At 43.4% G+C, this 24,385-nt stretch overlaps 2 protein-coding genes across 2 annotated transcripts in view; one reads left to right on the forward strand and one right to left on the reverse strand.

Annotated features, from left to right (window-relative positions):
- Window positions 1-6,196, forward strand: part of chek2 (checkpoint kinase 2) — a 33,201-nt gene extending 27,005 nt beyond the window's left edge. The window contains exons 13-14 of the mRNA XM_052032035.1: window positions 331-411; window positions 2,741-6,196. Of these exons, the coding sequence (XP_051887995.1) occupies window positions 331-411; window positions 2,741-2,839 (180 nt within the window). The 3' untranslated portion in view covers window positions 2,840-6,196. The remainder of the gene's footprint in view (window positions 1-330; window positions 412-2,740) is intronic.
- A 326-nt stretch (window positions 6,197-6,522) lies between these two features.
- On the reverse strand, window positions 6,523-23,446 carry gstt2 (glutathione S-transferase theta 2). Its single transcript, XM_052032037.1, has 5 exons — window positions 23,183-23,446; window positions 21,527-21,614; window positions 12,255-12,405; window positions 8,818-8,994; window positions 6,523-6,897 (listed from the first exon to the last, which is right to left on the reverse strand). Exons 1-5 carry the CDS (start codon window positions 23,304-23,306, stop codon window positions 6,757-6,759), a joined length of 681 nt encoding a protein of 226 aa, XP_051887997.1. The 5' UTR covers window positions 23,307-23,446; the 3' UTR covers window positions 6,523-6,756.
- Window positions 23,447-24,385: the final 939 nt, after the last annotated feature.

Below are 24,385 nucleotides of genomic sequence, written 5' to 3' on the forward strand. Positions count from 1 at the left end.
TTAATTGAGGATTAGATATTGGCTGGATAATCCTGCTTTTCAAAATAATGCAGTGGTATTTTTTTTCCACCGAATTGACGAAAGCCTTAGCTTAACATTTTGCTCTATAAAGGTAGCACTTTGACAGTGCAATTCCCAATAGTACACTAGATTTTTACACTCAACTCTTTGGAATGTTGCCTTTATTGAAGTGCCATTGCCACAAAATGTGTTGAGTAATTGTTCAATTTCATAATTTTTTCCACTCAGTTTTTACTGTAAGACTAGGATTTGATTTTTGACTTGGTAAGCTTGTGGCAAATGCTTTCAAATAGTATTATTTCAAACCAGGATGAAGATATGAAGAGGAAGGTAAAGCAGTTGATGTATCCACAAAGTGAATTAATGTTACCACCAGGCACAAGTGAACAGGTAGGAATTGCTTTCATTTGCACCAGCAGTTCACTTTACAGAAGTCCTTGGTTGTACTGCTTGTGTACAGTTTATTCATAAAATAGTGAGCTGGCTAGGGCCTTTAGTATTTATGAATAAAGATTTTGCATATTAAAAAAATGTACTATATTAGTTAGATCAGTATTTAAATTTACCATTTTAAATAAAAAAAAGGATGTGTACTGCAGAGCAATTATCAAAATTGTAAATCAGACAAGCAAATTTGGAAAGATTAGATATTTAGCAGTAATTGTGGATTTTAACTCTATGATGAAGCAAAAAAATTTCCATTTCAATTAGAATTTGTGTACTGTAGCATCTGTGAGAAAAGTGCCAAATCAATGCAGGTATGATTTATGTTCACTTTGTTTCGAGAAGCATTTATCTGTAATGGTATATTGTCACTGATAAATTGTACCCACCCCCCTCTAATTTTGTGTAAATTAAAAATTGGTTTTATAATTGAAAATATTAAAAACATTGTCAAAATAAGGTAAAATTCTGCCAAGCCTATGGATGAGATATAGAGCTTGTCAACAGTCACAAAATGAAAAGATGTGATTAAGCTCGAGCGGGTACAGAAAAGATTTGCAAGGATGTTGCCGGGACTGAAGGGCTTGAGTAGTAAGAAAAGGCTGGGACAGTTTTCCCTGGAGTGAAGAGGTGACCTTATTGAGGTATACAAACTCATGAGGAGCATAGATAAGGTGGATGGCCACAGCTTTTTTTTCCAGGGTAGGGGAGTGTAAAACTAGAGGGCAAAGGCTTAAGGTGGAAAAAATTTAAAGGGGACCCGGGGGTGGGGGGCAAGTTCTACCCACACAGTGGTGGGTATATGGGAAGTGGTGGAGGCAGGTACAGTTACAATGTTTAAAAGACATTTGGACAGGTATGTGGACAAGAAAGGTTTGGAGGAATACGGGCCAAACACAGGCAAATGGGATAAGCTCAGGAAGGCATCTTGGATGAGTTGGGCTGAAGGGCCTGCTTCTGTGCTGTATAACTCTGACTCTGAACGTGAACATAAATACTGGATGTAAACAGGTAAGTTCCCTGAAAAGCAATTTAATGTGGGTATAAGTTATTTGCACACAAATGACATCCGCACCACGAGGCACCTTTACCCAATAAGTCATCGGTCTAGACGGTAACTTTAAGAACAGGAAAATTTCTGTTGTATTTGTAAATCTTTATCTACCATGTGGTTTGTGTGACAAAAGTTGTGCATTTGTGGACTGACAGTTGGGTTATTAGTGACACTTTGAAACATTAAAGTACATTAGGTACTTGAAAATGAGAGGGGGAACGTTTAAAGATGTGCAGGGCATTTTTTTTAGTGGTAGGTGCCTGGAACGGGCTGCTGGGGTAGTGATGGAAGCAGATACGATAGTGGCCATTAAGAGGCTGTTAGACACATGAATATGGGGGGTATTGATCATGTACAGGCAGAAGAGATTTAGTTTAATGGAGATGCAAGAGGATGCAGATGCTGGTATCTTGAACAACAGCCAATCTGCTGGAAGAAATGAGCAGGTCAAGCAGCGTCTGTGGGAGGAAAGGAATTGTTGACATTTTGGATCAAAACCCTGCCTGAAATTTCAACAGTTCCTTTCCTCCCACAGATGCTGCTTGACCTGCTCAGTTCTTCCAGCAGATTGTTTGTTGCTAGAGATTAGGCTTAATTTGGCATTGTGTTCAGTGCAGACTTCATGGCTGAAGGGCCTGTTCCTATGCTGTACAGTTCCATAAAACCAATATTTATAGTGAGCTGAATGCCAGTTGATCAGCATTGCAATGAAGGATTCACTAGTGACTCTGATACCAAATTTTTTTTATGGACACATTTTGGAGCAAAGTTTGTTTCCTTTTGCTTGAGAGACTCACAATTTGTATTACAGTATTTATAACCTTGGTACATTGCTGTTCAGTATAGCTTATGAAATATTTGAAACCAGAGCAGGCACGGTAGTGTAGGGGTTAGCGTAACGCTTTACAGCGCCAGAGACCCGGGTTCAATTCCCGCCGCTGTCTGTAAGGAGTTTGTACTTTCTCCCCGTGTCTGCGTGGGTTTCCTCTGGGTGCTCCGGTTTCTTCCCACGTTCCAAGGACGTACGGGTTAGGAAGTTGTGGGCATGCTGTGTTGGCGCCAGAAGCGTGGCGACACTTGCGGGCTGCCCTCAGAACACTCTACGCAAAAGATGTATTTCACTGTATTTCGATGTACATGTGACTAATAAAGATCTTGTCTTATCTTTGGTTAGGGTATGGATGGCAGGGGCTTAATTAACCAAGTAATTTTTGTTTTTAGCCATCAACAAGTAGAAAAAGAACACATGAAGAGGACTGCCCCTCGCCTGCTAAACGTCCCACACATTCTGCTCTGAACAATAAGGCTGCTCAGGAGTAAGGAAACGAGTGGATGCAATGTAACATTTACCTCCCACTTGTGTGTGGAACCAAGCAACTAATTCTACTTGATTTATTTCTGGACACCTTTAAGTCCATTTTACATGAGAATTTTTTTTTTAAATATTGGTTTATTCTATCAGTGTATCTAGAAATGTTTCTATAATTGTCATGTTTGAAATTCAAATATTTCTAATTGGTTTCGTACCATTCTATTGGGAGATTGCAATGGAAGATAATTTGCAGTCCTGTTGAATAGATTTTTATTTTACCTTTCGCATGCTTTCTGCATTAAGGTATTGAAAGGTTAAATTCATGAGGGATCAAATTTAGTACAAATAAGACTGTCTAAAGAACTTAGTGTTGCCTTTACACAGGTTATAGTGATAAAAAGTTGTGATTGGGTGGGGGGGGGGGGAAGTGAGCTGTAAACATGATGCTAAGTGTTGCACTACTGCTTGAAAGGTTGAGGTGGGAAAATTGACTAGATTTCATGACATGAGAAAAATTAGGATAAATAACCACTTTCATCACTGCTGCTGGTAATAGTTGATGTGAGCTGTCAATTGGCCATGCGGGCTGGATCCCAAAGGTTTAATTTCTGACAGCAGCCTTTAGCCCTAGATGGTGAAGGCAAAGGCACTTTAATGTCTGGTGGAGGCTGGAGGTTTCCTCAAGTTTTTTTTTTGCCCGTCATTTTAATTATACACCATTTTGTAAGTGAGAAGTTGCCCTTGTAAATGTCTTTTCTTTGTATTGGTACACCAGTGTTTTAAAGAGGTGTATCCACCATCTGTTGTTCTGAGCCATACAAATCATGAGGAACCCAAGGTAAACTGCTTTGGTTTTTGGTAGCAGTTAAATAGTTGAGGCAGGTTCGCAGGAGGTCATTACTGTTACCTTTGCTGCTTAGTGCTGAGCAAGTGGAGGTGAATGTCTGTTGTTTTCCGAGGATTAACCTCTGCTGGAGGGGGTATATGGCGCTGGGGGTATGTGGAGCTTGGGCTATGCTAGATGATGCTAATCCTTTCTCTACCAGCCTGGCACTTGCTGTCCTGATGTAGACTGCTCTTGCTGAATGACATGTTTCAAGACGGCAAGAGAGGCAGAAATAGGTATGGAGAGGAGTAGGTAAATCATGAATCCAGTCAGTTTTTGTAAATGTAATGCAGTATTTACAGATTAAATTAGATAGTGTAAATTCTGTTCCTTGTGCCAAAAGGACTTCAACATACTGGAGGCATTTTTTTTTCCCCGAGCTCAATATTGGAGGCATATTCCCAGCACTCATTCACTTGAATGATCCTATAAACTTTGTAAAGCAGTAGGAACATTCTGAGGTGACATTAACACAGCCTATTGCTGCCTTCTGATATTTGATAATAATTATTTTAACCTGTCACAATGACGTATTGCAACATGCATACCTGTGAAACTGGGTAAACATGTACTTATTCATACTGATTGAATAGCTCCCCACCAGCATGGACTTCACTTAAACCCCAATTACTATTCTTGGAATAGCAGCTTTCCTCTTGAGTTTTTGATTCTCCTCAATCCTCTTTGTATCCCTGCCGTGCACCTGTAGCTTCATTTGTGTGGGTTCACTCTTTTCCTTTGACAGCAACTGGTGGGTAATTCATCCTGTTAGACCGGTTCCAAAGCTTTCTGGTCAAGTTTGAATTAATTGGCAATACCTTTTGAGTTAAGTAGTTATGCTATCTGATGGTTCTGCCTGTACAATGTACATTTAAGGTAGCAAAGAGGTAAGAACAAAGTATGTTAAATTGTTTTGAAAATAATACAGTATGATTGAAACCTAATCAAAGGACCAGTTTTGAGAATGTTTATTGTACATATCTGAGATATGGCATTGAGATTCCATTTGCAGTGTTATATCGTTGGTGATTTTTGTTTTGATACTGAACTCATGTCCAAAATATTTAGCCGCTGTTCAAAAAGTTTTAATTTAGTGTAGCACAAACAAAGTAAAATGAATAATTACTTTTGGCCATAATCAGGGAATTAGTTTTTTTTTAATATCTGCACCAGTTGCATTCTTGAGCCTTTTGATATGATTTTCTATTTGTTTTGTTATTCTGCTTTTGTTGCAGATAAACTGCCTTTGGAGCAAAGTGTGAACTTGCCTTGGATGATTTCTTTTTGGACATTCTGTATTGTTGGAACCTTCAATGTGATTTTGCTGCATAGTCATTGTGATGAACTGAATGTTGGTTTGGGGGAAGAATAAGAAGTGTGGTTGGAGAACTTTTTTCTGTTTGGGGTAGTGGATTATTTGGCCATTATCGTTTTCCCCTCCATGCCAATTTAATAATGCATTAAGCTGGGAGATTTGAAACAAATTGGAGTGTACAGAACTTAGCATGAGGGAAATAGGAATGTATTTAAATGCATTTTGAGCTGTGTTTTGAAAACATGGAGGTTTGATCTATTGTGTCCCTCGAGCCTTGCTACTTTCAAGTTTTATTTTGAATTAAAAATTGATAATTGGTCACACCTTCCAGCTGCTACTCCCTTAGATGGTTAAGGACCCTTTTTATCCTTGAGGATCATTGAAATACCACAGTGCTGTGTCCATCAGTGCTAGGGAAGATGTGTCTCTGTACTTGCACTGTAGAATAGAGCTGTGGCAATACAACATAGCTGGATTCAGTGTAACTAAACACAAATTGGTAAAAAGTTAACTTTAGCATAATCGTACAGGGTTTGAAATAGTTGACTTTCCACAGCCCCATTCTCTCATGCACCTCATGGTAGGTGTTATGTGACTGTAGATCCAGGGGTTGCTCAATGACATGTCTAATCCCAGTACATTGTAGTCCAAGTTGCTTGCCCATAGAATTTCAGTGAATAATTTGAATTTAAGTAACTTCAGCCCCACAATCTGAGGGGGTCTTGACTTGTCGAATCCTAATTGTAAAGTAAATAATAACTTCATTTGCTGTTTTATCTATTTTAGGTTCACTTGGGTGTATTTTTGGGGAAGGTTGTTTGTTTTATAAGGCTAATTCATTTTGTATGAATCAAGAAATTTCTAAGGTAATTACACCTTTGAATTTTATATTTGGACAAAATAAAATGTTTCCTAGTATCAAAGTGGTTATTGTTGCTTACTGGTAAATCCTTTACAAAACAGAATGGCAAGGAATCAAATTGCTACTCAAGTCTATTTCAGAACTTACTGCCTGCACACAGTTCGACATACATACTTTAATGTGCAGATCAGTAGCTCAGTCTAGCTGGGGGAATCAGTTCTGCTGTTTATCCTTCAACAGTAGTGGGCTTCAGTGACTGCAGCTCAGAGCTGACAGGCAGTTTTCAAAATTGTGGCCTGATGCAGCACAGGAAGAAGTCATTTGGCCCATTGTTCCTGTGTCAGCTCTGGGGGGACTGCCCTTCTGATTAACACTCCTTTTGCCTCTTGCAACTATATATAGAATATATTTTTTAAAGTTATTAAATCTGCTTCCACTCATTTAAATGAAGTTCAATAACAAACTGGGCTGGGTCCTCTGTGTGGATAAGGGTACCGGTGGAAACCTCTGTCCTCTGTTCAGTGTCTTCAATTTCTACACTGGAGCACAGAATATACTTCAGGTGAGCTGTTAATGAAACCAAAGTAATGTATTTAAATCAATTGAAAATATTTATTGAGGCAGCTTTTTCCAATAGTAACAGCTGAGTTCACTCTTCACCATATGTTCTGTTAGAGTTGATTCTACCTTGTTAATGTTAAACCAGTATGCCAGAAAGTTTTCTGAAAATAGGTGCTTAATGCTATTAAAGCTACTAGTACATTTCACAAATTTAACTGCTTAAAAAGGCCTAGTTTAGAAGAATGAATTAATAATACCAAGAGTCCCAGTGAAATTTGCTGAATTTTAAGGTGGTTAAGCTTTAAAGTCTGGCTTTATTTCTCAGTTGATAAAGGAAGGAATGCACCTCATCAAATGGTTTTCCTACAAATGAGCGTACTCTGTTGTGCCAGGCAACCAACTTCGGACGATCTTTAAGTATGTCACGATTAGCTCCAAGCGGCTGAATTTAAACAGATACAAATTATTCAAAACATTAAACATTTAGTTGTAACCTAGTCAGTACAACTTGAGTAGCAGCATGATAGCATCACTAATTGTGGAGAAATTGTTAGAATTGCAATATTTCTAACTTCTACAGCAGAGTTCAAGTGTTCTTCAGATCTCTTCTGTAACTAACTATAGACTGTGGCTAAGGCCCTTTACCCCAATTACATTTGGTGCAGGCAAATGAAGCAGCATGCTAGACTTCAGCAAACCAGGGCGGTTACAATGCTGAGTGAAATGAGGAAATAAAGTTGGAGTTGAGGCAGGAACTCCTGAACAAATGAATGGAAGGGACAAGGCCACACACCCAGAACATGGTGTAGTCATGTTGTTATACCCCTTAAACTCATTAAGCCCAGTTTGTGAATTGTTACAGGAAAGCACCTTCCTAGATGCTAAATGTCAGTTATCTCAAACTGGAATTATTTACATTTTCAAAGTTTGTGGTGGGGTGCTCAGAAGCCAAGGTTTACTGTGACTATCGTGTTTTTACACTTGATGCTTTTTTAAATAAAAATGTTGGATCCCATGAATTTTAAACTTGTCTGCCATCTCTAATGATGTGGTATATTTTAATAACTACCGACCAGTGGCTCTGACATCCACCATCATGAAGTGCTTCGAGATGCTGGTCATTGCAAGCATTAACTCCAGCCTCCCAGACAACTGACCCACTGTAATTTGCCTACTGCTGAAACAGGTCTACAGCGGATACCATCTCCCTGGCCCTACAAATCTCTGGAGCATCTGGACAGTAAAGATACTCATGTTAGACTATTGTTTATTGACTAGTCTTGTGCCCCACAAGGCTGCGTCCTCAGCCCTCTACATATACTTGGAACTGCGTGGCCAGATTCTGCTCTAACTCCATCTACAAGTTTGCAGATGATACCACCGTAGTAGGCCATATCTCAAATAATGAGTTAGAGTACAGCAAGCTAGCTAGCTAAGTAACATGGTGTCATGATAACAACTTTTCCCTCAATGTCAGCAAAACAAGAGCTGGTCATTGACTTCAGGAAAGGGGGCAGTGTACATGCACCTGTCTATATCAATGGTGCTGAGGTCGAGAGGGTTGAGAGCTTTAAGTTCCTAGGAGTGAACATCACCAAAACCCTGTCCTGGTCCAACCACATAGATGCCACGGCCAAGAAAGCTCACCAGTGCCTCTACTTCCTAGGGAGGTTAAAAGAAATTTGTCATGTTTCCCCTTTGACACTCATCCATTTTTATCGATACACCACAGCTTGGTATAGCAACTGCTCTGCCCAGGACTGCAAGATACTGCAGAGAGTTGTGGACACAGTCCAGCACATCACAGAAACCAGCCTCCCCTCCATGGATTCTGTCTATACCTGTTGCTGCCTTGGTGAAGCAGCCAGCATAATCAGACCCCACCCACCCAGGTCATTCTCTCTTCTCTCCTCCCATCAGGCAGAAGATACAGGAGCCTGAGGGCACACCACCAGACTCAAGGACAGCTTCTATCCCACTGTGATAAGACTATTGAACAGTTGCCTTGTATGATGAGATGGACTCTTGACCTCACTATCTACCTTGTTTGACCTTGCACCCTATTGTCTACCTGCAATGCACTTCCCTGTAGCTGTGACACTTTACTGTTATTGTTTTTACCCTGTACTACCTCAATGCACTGTGTAATGAATTGACCTGTACGATCAGTACACAAGACAAGTTTTTCCACTGTATCTCCGTACAAGTGACAATAACAAACCAATACATTTACCCAAGGTCTGTTCCTAAAACCTTTCACAATTGTATTTGGGTTATATTACCAGTCCGTAGTCCTACAAGCATATAGTTTCACTCTGCATACTACAAGATTAGCTTTGAGTAAGGTATCTGAATACCTTACCTGCATTAGTTCACAGATGGCTGACAGATCTCCTACCGTAATCTCCTCACCACAAAGGAAGGGCTGGTTCTTCAGAAACATCGATTCTAAAACGTCCAAAGTTGAGTTTAATTCAGTCAGAGCCTTGTTCAACTTGACCTTATCCACTGGCTGGCCTGACATGTTGGGAATCAAAACCTGCACAAGTAGGTTCCAAAAGTTTAAAGACAACGTAAAAGGCACTGATGGGTTGCAGTTTAGTTCTCCATGAAAGCTGGCAGAAGTAATACCAAAATGATGGGGAAGGAGATTTTGATGTCTTGGTATTGTTGGCAAGGCCAGTATTTATAGGCTACCTTGAAAGGTAATGGTAAGCCACCTTCTTGAACTGTTTCAGTTCTCCTGGAGTGGAAAGGAAGGTTCAGGACTTCACCACAGCAACAATGACTAAAGTGATACATTTCCAAGTCAAGATTTTGGGGAGGGAACCTGCAGGCAACTGTGTACCCACATGCCAGCTACCCTTGGTGGTGGTGGTCACAGGTTTGGTAGATGCTGCTGGAGCCAGGGTGAATAACTCCAACCACTATGCAGTAGGAGTAGACAGAATCCAGCAACTGGTTAGATCCCGACCTCTGGCGCTGTGTGTGGAGTTTGCGCGTTCTTCCCCTAACACCAGAAAGGTTGAAAAACTGAGGTCATTAGGGGTTCGGTGGATAAATTTTTTTAACTGTGATCACTTTGCACTACAATGGACTTTTGTTCTAATTGTGTTCTTTGTGTATCTAATGCTATGTGCCTGTGACGCTGCTGCAAGTAAGTTTTTCATTGCACCCGTGCACACATGGACTTGTGCATATTGACAATGAAGTCGACTTTCAAATGAATGTTTAGGATGGTCAATGGGGGAAATCGAGCAGGTAGGCTGCTTTTCTGAAGTGTCAAGATTCTTGAAGACGAGACTACAGATGCTGGAATCAGGAGCAAAGTATAAGAGGGACTCAAAACTCGATTGATTGAGGGGCATCTGTGGGGGAAAAGGAATCGTCAACATTTCGGGTTGAGACCCTGCATCAGGAGTACAGAGGGAAAACAGCCAGTGTAAGGAGAGGAGGAAGGGTGTGTGATGGGGCCAGTAGGTGGACCAAGGAGGGCTGAAGGATGATGGGTAGATGGAGCCAACTGGAGTTGGGAGATCGAGGCAGGTGGGTGAAGCGGACGAGGGAGGGGAAAAAAGAAAGGCTGATGAAAAGGGAGCAAAAATGGGAGGACTGGAGTCCGGATGAAGGGTCTCCACCGGAAACGTTGCCCGACCTGCTGAGTTCCTCCAGCAATGTGTTGTGCTCCACATCTCCTATGGCTTTACCTGCCAGGCAATCTGCACCCACACCTTTAACAATGCTTAGTCTGTGTTAAAAAGGGAGTGTTGAGGAATCTAGGACAATACACAATCCTCAACAACTGTTTTTTTGCTCCAGATTCCAATAGCTGCGGCCTTGTGTTGCCATAGGAGACATGGTGAGACCTAGAATGGGAAGGGCAAAATAGGAGGGAACATTAAAGCATAGTCAGTTAGCTTATTAGGATCATGCACTGTATTGCCTCATGACATTAGTGTAACACCAGATAAATTCAAAGGGAAATGAATCTGATACTGGGTGGTATTCACTGACCCTGGTAGAGTAAAACTGGTAGGATCTGGACAGCAAGTGACCCCTTTCAGGCACATGTAGAAATCCTGCTACATCCTACAACTCAAATCATCTGCCTTACTGTATGTGTCTCACTCTTATTACTAAAGTCAAATTGCTTTTCCATTAATTTGTCTCAAACATCTTCCCACTCTGATCTCATACACATCCATTTGGAAATTGCAAACACTAGCTCCTGTGTTAAGAAACAAGGCCTTGAGTCGTGTATTTTTACCCAGTGGCAGTATTACATTCATTAGAAGGGTGTAGAGAAATCCTGTATGTACACCACATGCTAACTATACAAACCAGAACTCAACAAATAATCCTGTTACCTCCCATTAACAACTTGAACCCCGAAATATAATTTGATCAGCAGATATTTCCTGGAGGCACTGCAGTCTGTGCTCTGTACACTCCCTTTCTTACAATCTCTACTCCACTTAAGATGACTTTACCATTTAGTCAAATGTGGAATTTCCCCAATTCAGGAGAGTCTACTGGACACTGAGCATCTAACACGTGGACCCCGATTCTAAGAGAGTCCACCCAAGCTATTTCTGTACTTACTTATCACACGAGTGGACACACAGTTGCTGAAAGCATTCTTAGGCCTTTGTGCTCAAGTCTACAAGAACGAGAGGTGGTTTCATTGATACATGCAAAATTCTCAACAGGGTAGATGGAGGGACTACATTATGCTCGGCAGAACTCATCCTTGATCTCAACAACTTCTCTTTCGATTCTTCCCACTTTCTGCTGGTCAAAGGGGTCTGGGGCCTGGCTATGCCTGTCTTTTAGATAGCTACGTACAACAGTCCTTGTTCCAAGCCTATTCTGGCACATCACTGCCTCCAACTCTTTCTCCACTACATCAACTGCATTGGTGCTGCTGCCTGCACTTGGGCAGAACTTGCCAATTTCATCACCTTTGCCTTCAACTTCCACCCTGCCCTTAAATAGAGTAACACAGCATCATTTAACAGTTATTGTTATTCGTCGTCGTCATGGCTATCCCTCGAGGTCGAGGATGATGGTCTTCGTTCCGTTGATCTATTAAGGGCTCTCAAGTGGCTTACGGGTCCAATCTTGGCTCTGAAAGTTCTTCCACATTCAGGACAGGCGGTTCCAGATGGCAGATCGGGCTTTGGGTGTCACTGCCCCTCTTTCCATTTTCTTCATTTTCCTCTAATTCTGCACACTTGTTGGCTTCGAAGGTTGCTCTTCCTTCTCATAGCATCATTTAACAGTTATCGTTACTAATGCTCCCTGGAACAAATATCCTGATATGCTTTTCCCTGAATTGACATTCCTTCAATACAACTATTGGAGATAAATCACAACTCAGGAAGTACACTGACAAAAAGTTCTCTAATACATTGTAGTCATTCTACCTACACCTCTGCTTTATCCTGGATACTTGTGCTTGAGTCTCTCAAGACCCAGTGCATGGTAATGAAGTGCTGCATAGTTAGGAACACTGAACTGAGGTCCACGTTGCTCTCTCAGATGGATATAAAAGATCTTGAAGAAAGGAGATCCCAAGAACATCCTGGTCAACGTCATTCGTACAAATTATCTAGTCACGATCACAGTGTTGTTAGTGGGAATTGCTGTGCATAAACTGACTCGTTTTTCCTACAGTTCAACAGTGACTACACTTCACAAATGAGTCATTGGCTGTAAAGCACTTTGTGATGTCTGGGGGACCCACGAATAAAACAAAAGCTGCTTTATAAATGAAAGGTTTTCTGCTTTAATACAGACCTCCAGGATGAAGACTTTAGCTGCATGAAGCCTCACATTGAGGTGCTGCCATGCCAGGTATTCATCCACCTTTGCCCGGAGAAACACGTCTCGAGGATACCAGAACTGAGGGACGTCATACTTTGTTGCCAGGTACTTCAAGATGGCCACACTGCAACCAAAATCCTCACATTCAGTGAAAGAAGCAGAGAGATTGCTTTCTGCATTTAAACTTAATTCCATCAGCATGACCAGATGCCCACGTATTACATGGTGCAATCTTACCTTTCCTGCTTGTTGTTCTTCCACCTCATTTAAATTCAGGAGCCACCGTCACCTTTTGTCCCGTACATCTAACCTCCTGCTGTTTGTGTCCAACATTTTCGGCTCTTATTGACAATCTCCAACAGTAAAGATGTGTCATTTTCATAGAACATAGAAGAGCACAGCGCAATACAGGCCCTTCAGCCCACAATGTTGTGCCAACCTTTAAACCTCCCCTAAGACTATCTAACCCCTTCCCCCAACATATCCCTCCATTTTAAATTCCTCCATATGCTTATCTAATAATCTCAAAGTTGACCAACGTACCTGCCTCCACCACCATCCCAGGCAGCGCATTCCATGCCCCAACCACTCTCTGGGTAAAAAATCTTCCTCTGGTAACTCCCTTGAACTTCCCACCCATTACTTTAAAACCATGCCCTATTGAGCATTGGTGCCCTGGGAAAGAGGTGCTGGCTGTCTACTCTATCTATTCCTCTTAATATTTTGTGCACCTCTATCATGTCTCCTCTCATCCTCCTCTCTCCAAAGAGTAAAGCCCTAGCTCCCTTAGTCTCTCCTCATAATGCATACTTTCTAAACCAGGCAGCATCCTGGTAAATCTCCTCTGCACCCTTTCCAACGCTTCCACATCCTTCCTATAATGAGGTGACCATTAAAAAGGGAAATCCTTCCACATTCCACTATGTGCAGTGGCCTCAGCTTGGTATTGGTTTATTATTGTCACATGTATGGAGATACAATGGAAAGCTTTTGTCTTGTGTGCCATGCTGACAGATCATCACACCCATCTTAAGGAATTCAGAGCTCAACATGATGTTGATCCTTTGCCTCTGTGTCCATTTGTTTGGCGTGGAGTCCTCATCCCAGACTGTGCACCCTTTCACCCATCTCCTGATTTCCCGATCTAGCTGGACCCCTCCTTCCAGCCTCTTACCCTCTCTAGATCTATTCATCGTGACTGTTGACGTAAAATGTACAGTCCCAATTTTTCTTACTCACTCTAACCCACACCCCTCCGTGCTTGCAGCATTCCACTGAGAACCAGCCCCATTGTCATCAAACTTACTGACAAAGGTAGTGATTTGGTGAACTGACATCTATGTCGGAGAAGCCAAACATCAACTTTAAGACACCCCTTCACAGCAACCAATAGACCATGGGGCAATTATTCCCCCACACAATAAATGACTTCATCTTCTTGGGGATCTTCTGTCTCTGTAGTGCCCCAATCATGTAGAGCCCACCTTTACCTCCCCAAAATCACAAGCAGGCAGACCTATTGTTTCTGCCCATTCTTGCCCTACAGAACTTACTTCTTCAAACCTTGACTTTCTCCCCTTGTCCTGTCCTTTCCTACTTAACTTCGGATGCCCTCTGCCACTCTGGCAATTTCAACTGTCCTCGTCCCAACTGGCTCATCTTCACCACAGATGTCCAATCCCTTTACATCTCCATCCCGCAGCAGGACAGTCTGCAAGCTCGTCACCTCGCCCTTGAACAGAGGCCCATTCCACTGCCAGTCTTCTTCACCTGGCTGAACAACTTCATACATTGAACGACAACCTCATCTCCACGGCAATAAATGTGGTTATAGAAACAACCCAATCCATGCCTGATACTTTGTTGGGCACATGGAATAGTTCCTGTTCCAGTCCTATTCAGACACCATGGCCAGGAAAGCTCACCAGCACCTCTACTTCCTCAGGAGGCTAAAGAAGTTTGGCATGTACCCTTTGACACTCACCAACTTTTATCAATGCACCATAGAAAGCATCCCATCTGGATGCACCGTGGCTTGGTACGGCAACTGCTCTGCCCGGGACTGCAAGAAACTGCAGAGAGTTGTTGACACAGCCCAGCGCATCATGGAGACCAGCCTCCCCTCCATGGACTCTGTCTATACCTCTCGCTGCCTTGGTGAAGCAGCCAACATAATCAAGGACCCCACTCACCCAGGTCATTCTCTCTTTTTCCCTCTCCCATCAGGCAGAAGATACAGGAGCCTGAGGGCACGTACCACCAGGCTCAAGGACAGTTTCCATTCCACTGTGATAAGACTATTGAACGGTTCCCTTATATGATGTAATGGACTTGATCTCAATCAACCTTGTTATGACCTTACTCCTTATTGTCTACCTGCAATGCACTTCCCTGTAGCTGTGACACTTTACTCTGTATTCTGTTATTGTTTTTACCCTGTACTACCTTAATGCACTCTGTAATAAATTGATCTGTACAAACAGTATGCAAGACAAGTTCTTCCACTGTACCTCAGTACAAGTGACAATAATAAACCAATATTCAGGCCTTCTCCCTCAGTTCTTTCTATTTTATTGATAACTTATAGTCATACAGAGCTGAAGCAGGCCCTTGGCCCAACTCATCCACACTGACCATGTTGCCCACTCGAGCTGATCCCATTTGACTGCATTCGGCCCATATCCCTCTCAACCTTTCCCATCCATGTACCTGTCCAAGTGTCATTTAATCTGTGTCATTGTATCCACCTCTACCACCTCCTCTGGCAGTTCATTCCATATACCCACCACCCTCTGTGTAAAAAGGTTGCCTCAGGTCCCCTTTAAATCTTTCCTCTCCCACCTTACACCTACGCCCTCTAACTTTAGACTCCCCTACCCTGGGAATAAACATCAATGTTCCATTAGCTTCCTAACTACTCGCTGTGCCTTCCTGTTTCTTCCCCCCACTGGGCTTCCATCCTTTGCCTTTGGACAGAGGAGATTGACAGGAGGTTAAATTGAGGGGTTTAAAGAAACCTGGATCAATTAAAGAGGAGGAACCTTTAATGGAGAATTCGGTAACCAGAGAGAGAGAGAGATACAGCCTGGAAAAAAGGCCCTTCGGCCCACCGAGTCCATACCGATCATCAAGCACCATTTACATTAATCCCATTTTATGCTATCCCAATTCCCATAAATGAAAATAAATTAAAAAATAAAAAAATTCCCTCCAGATTCCACCACTCAGCCACACACTAGGGGCATTCTACAGCAGCCAACCCACATCCCCCTGGGATGCAGGAGGAAACCAGAGCTGCCAGGGGAAGTTATTTGTGGTGCTTCCTGCACTCAGATCACATTGTACCATTCTTTACCCGGTCCATTTTGGACTCTTACATTCCCTTTCTTTTCATCTCTATCTCCATCTCCGGCCTTCATTGCTGGAGGATTGAACTTATGAGCAGGGAGGTTATGCTGCAACTGTACAGGGTACTGGTGAGGCCGCACCTGGAGTTCTGCGTGCAGGTCTGGTCTCCTTACTTGAGGAAAGATATACTGGCTTTGGAGGCGGTGCAGAGAAGGTTCACCAGGTTGATTCCAGAGATGAGAGGAGTTAGCCTATGAGGAGAGATTGAGTCGCCTGGGACTACACTTGCTGGAATTCATAAGAATGAGATGGGATCTTGTAGAAGTATATAAAATTATGAAAGGGATAGATAAGATAGAAGCAGGAAAGTTGTTTCCACTGGTAGGTGAGACTAGAACTAGCGGACATAGCCTCAAGATTCCGGGAAATAGATTTAGAATGGAGAGGAGGAGGAACTGCCTCCCCCCACCCCCCAAGAGTAGTGAATCTGTGGAATTCTCTGCCCAGGGAAGCAGTAGAGGCTACATCATTAAATACATTTAAGAAACAGTTAATTATATTTTTGCAAAGTAGGGGAATTAAGGGTTATGGGGAAAAGGCAGGTAGGTGGAACTGAGTCCATGGCCAGATCAGCCCTGATCTTGAATGGTGGAGCAGGCTCAATGGCCTACTCCTGCTCCTATTTCTTATGTTTAATTGGACAATGACCAATATCTATGAGTCCACCAACTTCCACAGCTATCTTGACCACACCTGCTCCCACGAATGACTCTAATCCATTTTCCTGATTTCTCCATCTCGGTCCTATCTGCTCTGATGACAAGATTTTCTGCACCAGGGCCTTTTTCCTAAACTCTGGCTTCCTCTCTTATCATAGTTAACAGGGCCCACAACTGTATAGCCTCTATTTCCTACACTTCTACCCACACACTCCTCTTCCTCATCTCCCTGCCAGAAGGTCCCGGACCTGACCTTCCATGGTGGGCCGAAGGGCCTGTTTTGTGCTGTATGGTTCTATGGTTCTATCCCAGCAGCCTCCGCATTCAACAGATCGTCATCCATGATTTCTGCCACTTCTGATGAGATTCCACCACCAACCATATCTTCCCTCCCTCTTCAGCATTCAGAAGGGACAAGTCCCTCCGAGCCCTTAGTCCATTATTTCATCTTCACCAACCACTCCCCTTCTTATAACACTTTTCCAAAAAAACTGTAGGAGATGCAACATCCGCCCTTTCATCTCTTCCTTTCCCACCACCCAGGGGCGGAAGCAATTCACTTCCCATTCAGTGCTCAGGATGTGTGTGGAAGCAAAGGAAATGGGAGAGATTTTTAGTGAATATTTCTCTTCAGTTTTTAACTGTGGAGAAAATAGAGGCGAGGGAAATGAGTGATGTCGTCTTGGACCACATATCAATTAGCTGGGAGGAAGTATTGGAGACTCTGAAGTGCATTAAGGTGGATAAATCCCCAGGGCCTGACCTGGTGCATTCTCAGACCTTGTGGGAAGCCAGAGAAGAAATTGCAGAGGCCCTTGGAGAGATTTTTGCTTTATCTCAGGACACAGGTGAGGTTCTGGAGGACTGGAGAGTGGCTAATGTGGTACCATTGTTTAAAAAGGGTAGCAAAAACACACCAGGAAACTACAGGCCAGTGAGTCTAACATCGGTGGGTAAATCGCTGGAAGGGATTCCGAGGTTCAGGATCTACCAATATTTGGAGAGACAGGGTCTGATTCAGGACATTCAGCATGATTTTGTGCATAGAAAGTTGTGTCTGACAAATCTCTTGGAGTGCTTCAAGGAGGTAACCAAGAGGATAGATGAGGGTAGGGCAGTGGATGTTGTCTATATGGACTTTAGCAAGACCTTTGACAAGGTCCCTCATAGCAGGCTAGTCTGGAAGGTTCAATCGCATGGGATCCAGGAGGACATAGCTTATTGGATTCATAATTGGCTCAGTGGTGGGAAGCAGAGGGTGACGGTTGAGGGTTGTTTCCTGGACTAGAGGCCTGTGTCTAGTGGTGTGCCACAGGGTCAGTGCTAGGACCTTTGTTTATGTAATTTATATAAACAATTTGGATGTGAATGTACAAGACATGGTTAATAAGTTTGTGGATGATAAATAGGTGGTGATGTAGATAGTATAGAAGGTTATGAAAAATTACAGGGGGGAGGGTCTTCATCAGTTAGGTATGTGGGCTGAGGATTGGCAAGTGGCTTTCAATCCAGATAAATGTGAGGTATTGCATTTTGGGAGCTCAAACCTGGGTAGGACTTGTCCAGTGAATAGTCAGGCCCTAGGAGTGTTATGGAACAGAGAAGTCTAGGAATGCAAGTGCATAGTTCACTGAGATTGGTGTCACAGATAGATAGGATTGTGAAGGTGGTGTTTGGCACGCTGGTCTTCATCAGTCGGGCCATATAGTATAGGAGTTGGAAAGTTATGTTGCAGTTATACAAGGTTTTGGTGAGGCCTCACTTGGAGTATTGTGTACAATTTTGGTCACCCTGTTATAGGAAAGATGTTATTAAACTAGAAAGAGCGCAGAAAAGATTTCCTAGTATGTTGGCTGGACTTGGGAGCCTGAGCTACAAGGCTGCATAGACTAGGACTTTATTCCCCAAGAACGTAGGAGATTGAGGGATGACCTGAAACAAGATAATATACAAGATCATAAGGGGCATAGACAAGATAAAAGCTTATAGCCTTTTCCCCCAGGGAGGGAGTGCTAAAAACAAGAGGGCATAGGTTTAAGATCAGAGGCAAGAGATTTAAAAGGGACATCAGGGGCAGCTTCTTCACACAAAGGGTGGTGTGTATTTGGAATGAGCTGCCAGAAATAGTGGTTGAGGTGGGCACATTAGCAATGTTTAAAAGCCATCTGTATAAGTACATGGATAGGAGAGGTTGAGAGGGCTGTGTGAGCAGATGGGACTAGCTCGCTGGGCAACACAGTCAGCATGGACGAGCTGGGCCCTTGGAGAGATTTTTGCTTTTTCCATGCTGTAAGACTATGTGGCCTCCTCTAAACTGGCAAACCACTCTGCCAAACATCCCTGTTCATTCTGCAAGGGCAACCCTGAGCTTCCCATCTCCATCCCACTCCCTCCTCTCTGCCACATTGCTCTAACATTCAGTGGAAGTTTGAGGAACAGAAGCTCATCTTCTAACAAGACATGTTGCAATCCTCAGAATTTAATACTGAGTTTAACCGTTTCAGGTAAATTCCCCTCTCTTCCCCTCACAGATGAGCCTTTGTTCAATTTGTTATCCTCAATTCATCACATTTCAATTGGTCTCCATCATTTTGTTTCAACACTACCTAAAATCTGCTACTTAAAAACACTGCTACGTAAAAACTACTACTTAAGATCTGTTTGCCTTGACAACTTTGGTCAAGGCAAACAAATCTTTCCTCTGATCCCTCCACCTTGTTTTCTCTGAAGTGTCCATCACCTGAAACATCAGATCAGTTTGTCTCCCCACTGAAGTCCCACACCACCAGGTTCAAGAACCAACCGCCACAACCCTAATCACTACAGTTTAGCAACACTATGACCACTTTTATTTGCACTAAAAGATTGTTTTTTTTCTTTCTTGTAAAAGTTGTTTGTTTTTCTTGTGAATGCTACCTGTACGATGCTGTGTGCCTGTGATGCTGCTGCAAGTAAGTTTCTCATTGCATCCGTGCATGCATGTACTTGTGCAAATGACAATAAACCCGAGTTTGACCCTGTCCAACTTGTCATGTGTTTCCAGTGCTGCTTTTGTTTTGCTTTTCCAGCAATTTTGCTCCAACCATTTCCAACTTGTATGGAGTCCAAAGTCAAGGAATTTGCGTATAACATTTGTTTTCTATGTTACTGAAGATTGGAAGGCCTTGTCCAGAGAGGAGTTCGACAATCACCTGCGATTAAGTCCCACTGTGCAGTGTCACATACTGCCACTAAATTTCAGAACTGATTCTCACCTACCTACACAGCAGCATCAGGCTTTAAACAAATCTCAACACCATCCGTTCGTCTGCTACACAAGGAGTTGAACTTTGGAGTTCTTTCAAAACTCATGGGATCACTTTACAGTGAGGCCATTGCTCCAACAACTTGTCCTTATGCAGCACTTTTACCACAGTGGAATCAAGTGCTCATCTCCCACTGCAGAGATCAATAAAATACACACTGATAGTCCAGCTCCACACTGAGGAGGTGCTGCACTCTCAGAGATGGAATCTACCCTCTAAATTGGACGCGAACAATCCTCTGGCACTTGTCTCTGGTGTCCTGGCCATTACCTGTCCCTTAGCGCACTCACAGGTGCTTTTTTTTTAAAAAACACATTATTGCTTGAAGAGTAGTGGCCACATTTGCAGCTATATTTTCTGCATTAGAGAGTGACTGTACCGCTAGAAGTTCTATCCAGGGAAACGTGATCCGAAATACTTAGTCTTGCAGAGAAGCTGCACTTCCCGGACTCAAAAGCAGCCTGTGATGAACTGTGGTGATAAAAGGGGCTTCCGAAGGACAACTCCCTCATGGGGAAATACCACAGTTCAGGGCCCTTCCTGCCACTGCACACAAATTAGACAAAAATCTGTGTTGGGGCATTGAGTACAAGATTAGGAAAGTCATGTTACAGCTGTATAAAACTTTGGTTTGGCCACACATAGAATGTTGCAAGCAGTTCTGGTCAGCCCCTTACAGGAAGGATATGGAGGCTTTCGAAAGGGTGCAGAAGAGGTTTAACAGGATGCTGCCTGGATCAGAGGGTATGAGTTATAAGGAGAGGTTGGACAAACTTGGGTTGTTTTCTCTGGAGCGTCAGAGGCTGAGGGGAGACCTGATAGAAGTTTATAAAATCACGAGAGGCATAGATAGAGTAGACAGAGTCTTTATCCCAGGGTAGAAATGTCAAATACTAGAGGGCTTGCATTTAAGGCGAGAGGGGGAAAGTCCAAAGGAGATGTGCAGAGCAAGTTTTTTTTTAAAAACACAGAGTGGTGGGCGCCTAGAATGGGCTGCCAGAGGAAGTGGTGGAAGCAGATACGGCAGTGGTGTTTAAGAGGCCATTAGATGCAGGGAGTGGAGGGATACGGACCGTGTACAGGCAGAAAAGACTAGTTTAATTTGACCTCATGTTTGGTGCAGACATTGTGGGCTGAAGGGCCTGTTCCTGTGCTGTACAGTTCTATGTTCTGTACCATGGGCAGGCACAGTAGCGTAGCGGTTAGCATAACGCTATTACAATGCCAGCGATCGGGGCTCAATTCCTGCCGTAGTAAAGAGTTTGTACCTTCTCCCCATGTCTGCGTGGGTTTCCTCCAGGTGCTCCGGTTTCCTCCCACATTCCAAAAACATACAGGTTAATAAGTTAACAAGAGTGTAATTGGGCAGCGCAGGCTCGTTGGGCCAGAAGGGTGTGTTACCGTGCTGTATAAATAAAGTTTAAAGTTTAACCTCATGAACTAGTTACTCCAAGTTTGTAAATAGATGTGTTAATGTTAAGTAATGGAATAACATTGAGTCCAGATGAAGGGTCTCGACCTGAAACATCAACTGTCCATTTTCCTCCATAGATGCTGCCTGACCTGCTGAGTTCCCCCAGCATCTCGTGTGTTGCTCCAGATTCCAGCATTGTCTCCAATGCAATAACATTACTTGATTATGTCATGTTGACTCAAATTTTATGAATTTAACTACATTAGAATTTTTTAGGAATAAAGTTCATACTGAAATTTTAAAAAATTGGTAATCTAGCATTAGGTGTCAGTGCAGGCAATGCCCAAAGCGGTGACTAGGTACAGCCGTCAATAGTTGGCCAAGGTACAGGCAACCAGGAATGCTTACATCAACAAGACTCAACCTTTACAGCCAATGGAAAAAACAAACTGTACTCACCTCTCAGTGAGAACAAATCCATTGTCGACGATCACAGGCACTTTCTGCATTGGATTCAGTTTAGTAAACTCCTCACTTTTCTGCTCACCTGATCAAATTAAATAAATGAGGATTGAGGAGAGCCAAAGAAAATCAAAGCTAGAGGGGACAATGCCTTTTCAGCACATCTCCAGAAACTCAAGAGAATTAGACCAATATCCAGAAGAACAGGAAAGGGGACTAATTCTTAGATATTCCCGACCCCCCCAAAAAGCCATTGCAAGGATGAGAACAGCCTCATTCAGTGCTGACTGATGCCATTCATTCACAGTTATGCTGTGCTAAAGTACATATAGAACAGAAATTCATCACCTGAAGGCAAGCAGTAATCAGAGAGGAGGGGGCAGAGGGGATTGCTTCAGATGGCTCAGTTTCCCTTGGGCTACACCCACCCACAAAGAAATTTAGCACGTCCCCTTTGACCCTCACCAATTTTTAATCGATGCACCATAGAAAGCATCCTATCCGGATGCATCATGGCTTAGTTGTGGACACAGCTCAGCACATCACAGAAACCAGCCTCCCCTCCACGGACTCTACACTTCTCGCTGCCTTGGTATAACAGCCAGCATAATCAAAGACCCCACCCACCCACTGGACATTCTCTCTTCCTCCCCCCTCCCATCTGGCAGAAGATACAAAAGCCTGAAAGCACGTACTACCAGGCTCAAGGACAGCTTCTATCTCGTTGATATAAAACTATTGAACGGTTCCCTAGTACAATAAAATGGACTCTTGACCTCAATCTACCTCGTTATGACCTTGCACCTTATTGTCTACCTGCACTGCACTCTCTGTAACTGTAACACTTTATTCTGCACTGAATGAATGGTATGCAAGACAAGTTTTTCACTGCACCTCAGTATATGTGAAAATAATAAACCAAGTTACCAATTTACACTTTTCCCTCTCCCTGACACCTTACTACCCTACTCTCAACATCACGTGATTCAGCTCTATTCTGAATTACACATCTCTATCTCAGGGGATGGTCTAATGACCGATAACCATTACAAGCCCACCAATTCTCACATCTATCCCAACCACACTGGAAAAACCAAGAATGGATTGGGTGACCACAGAACGCCTCTGTCCCACCCACAAGGGCAGCCCTGAGCTTCCAGTTCCCCGTCCCATTCCCACTCTAACTTGCCCTCACAACGCCAGACTCAAAAAAAACTGCACCTCATCCTCCGCCTGGGCCCGTTGTGGCACTTGGGACATAATACAGGCGACCCCCGCGTTACGGGGAAGGTGGCGTTCCCGGAAAAAGGACCGCATCTCGGTTTGCCGTAACGCGAAGCCATGTCATCTGCACACGCATCAAGAACCTCGAACTGGAGAATTGTGTTGGTTTGCAGAACGCCTCTGTTCAGCACACAAGGGCAGCCCAGAGCTGGTTTACTTTTTTCAAATCCCCACACATTCCCTCTGTTTTACTCTTTGCAACCTAAAACACGTTGATTTGTCTCATTTCCCCAGTCCTAGTATCGCCGTTTCGCTTCCCTCCGCAGCCTTTTAACACTTACTCTAACCCCTTCTTCCAGCGCTCAGAGGGGAACGTGTACGGTGCCAGACTCCCAGCCAGTGCAACACGGGCCTGATCTCACTTCTCACCTCTCCGGAGAGCCACCGGCCTTTCGACGTGTGGGATCCCGGTACATTTCAGGAACATCAGCACAGCCCTGGAGGGTTGGGATAGGAGGTCGTAGTAGACACGCAGGGGGAGCCGAGAAGCCATGGTTCTCGGGGGCTTTGCAGCGAGCAGCTACACACCGCTCCCACCCACTAACTTGTAACAGACGTTCAGCTGAAATGTATCAAAGGTCGGCGGCGCCTCAGAGTATCCAGCAGCCAAGCGATACACACACAGACCCCACAGTAGCGCACAGACGCTATCAAACTGGGATAAAACACGCCCACAATCCCAGCAACAAATCTGTGCGCCGCCCCTACCCACCAGCACTTTAAAACAAAATAGTTCTGTGGCGGTGCAAAGTAATGGTTTACGGGCTATTCCCAGGGACACACACACACAGACATCAAGAACGTACTGAAGCTTGGTGCAGCCAAATGCAAAGGCTCTGTGGGGAAGGAAGGACCACAGTCTCGTCTTCTTCCGCGACTGGACATTGAGGGGCTAAGTCCGGTGGGGAAGCCCCTCAAACAACAGAAGGGCGTTTCACCCCAGGGGGTCACATGAGAGGCAAAGGCGCTTTGTAACTAAATATGTTAACACTACTTAACGTGTTGACCAAGTGAGACTAAGCATGTGAAGAGATTTGCGCAGGGTTCTTTATAGAACATTACAGCACAGTACAGGCCCTTCGGCCCACAAATGTTGTGCCGACATTTTATCCTGCTCTAAGATCTATCTAACCCTTCCCTCCCACATAGCCCCCCCCCCACCAAGTTCTCTAGCATTCATGTGTCTCAGTGTCTCTTAAATGACTCTGATGCATCTGCCCCTACAACCTCTGCAGTCAGTGCACTCCACTCTCTGTGTGGAAAAAAAACTTACCCCTGACATCCCCCCTTATATCTTCCTCCAATCACCTTAAAAGTATGTCCCCTCGTGTTAGCCATCGTTGCCCTGGGAAAATGTCTACTCGATCTATGCCTCTTATCATCTTGTACACTTTATATCTATATTTACATTACGAACAAAGTTTATTTTTGAAATTAAAAATAAGGTTTACATGAATTGCAATGGTGCTTTGTAAAAAAAGAAGCATGTTAACACTAAATACATTGATCAAATGAAACCAAGAGTGTTAAGAGTTTTGCACCGTTTACTCTTTTGCATATTTTTTATTTTAA

The sequence above is a fragment of the Pristis pectinata genome, chromosome 17, assembly GCF_009764475.1.
Source record: "Pristis pectinata isolate sPriPec2 chromosome 17, sPriPec2.1.pri, whole genome shotgun sequence".
NCBI lineage: Eukaryota > Metazoa > Chordata > Chondrichthyes > Rhinopristiformes > Pristidae > Pristis > Pristis pectinata.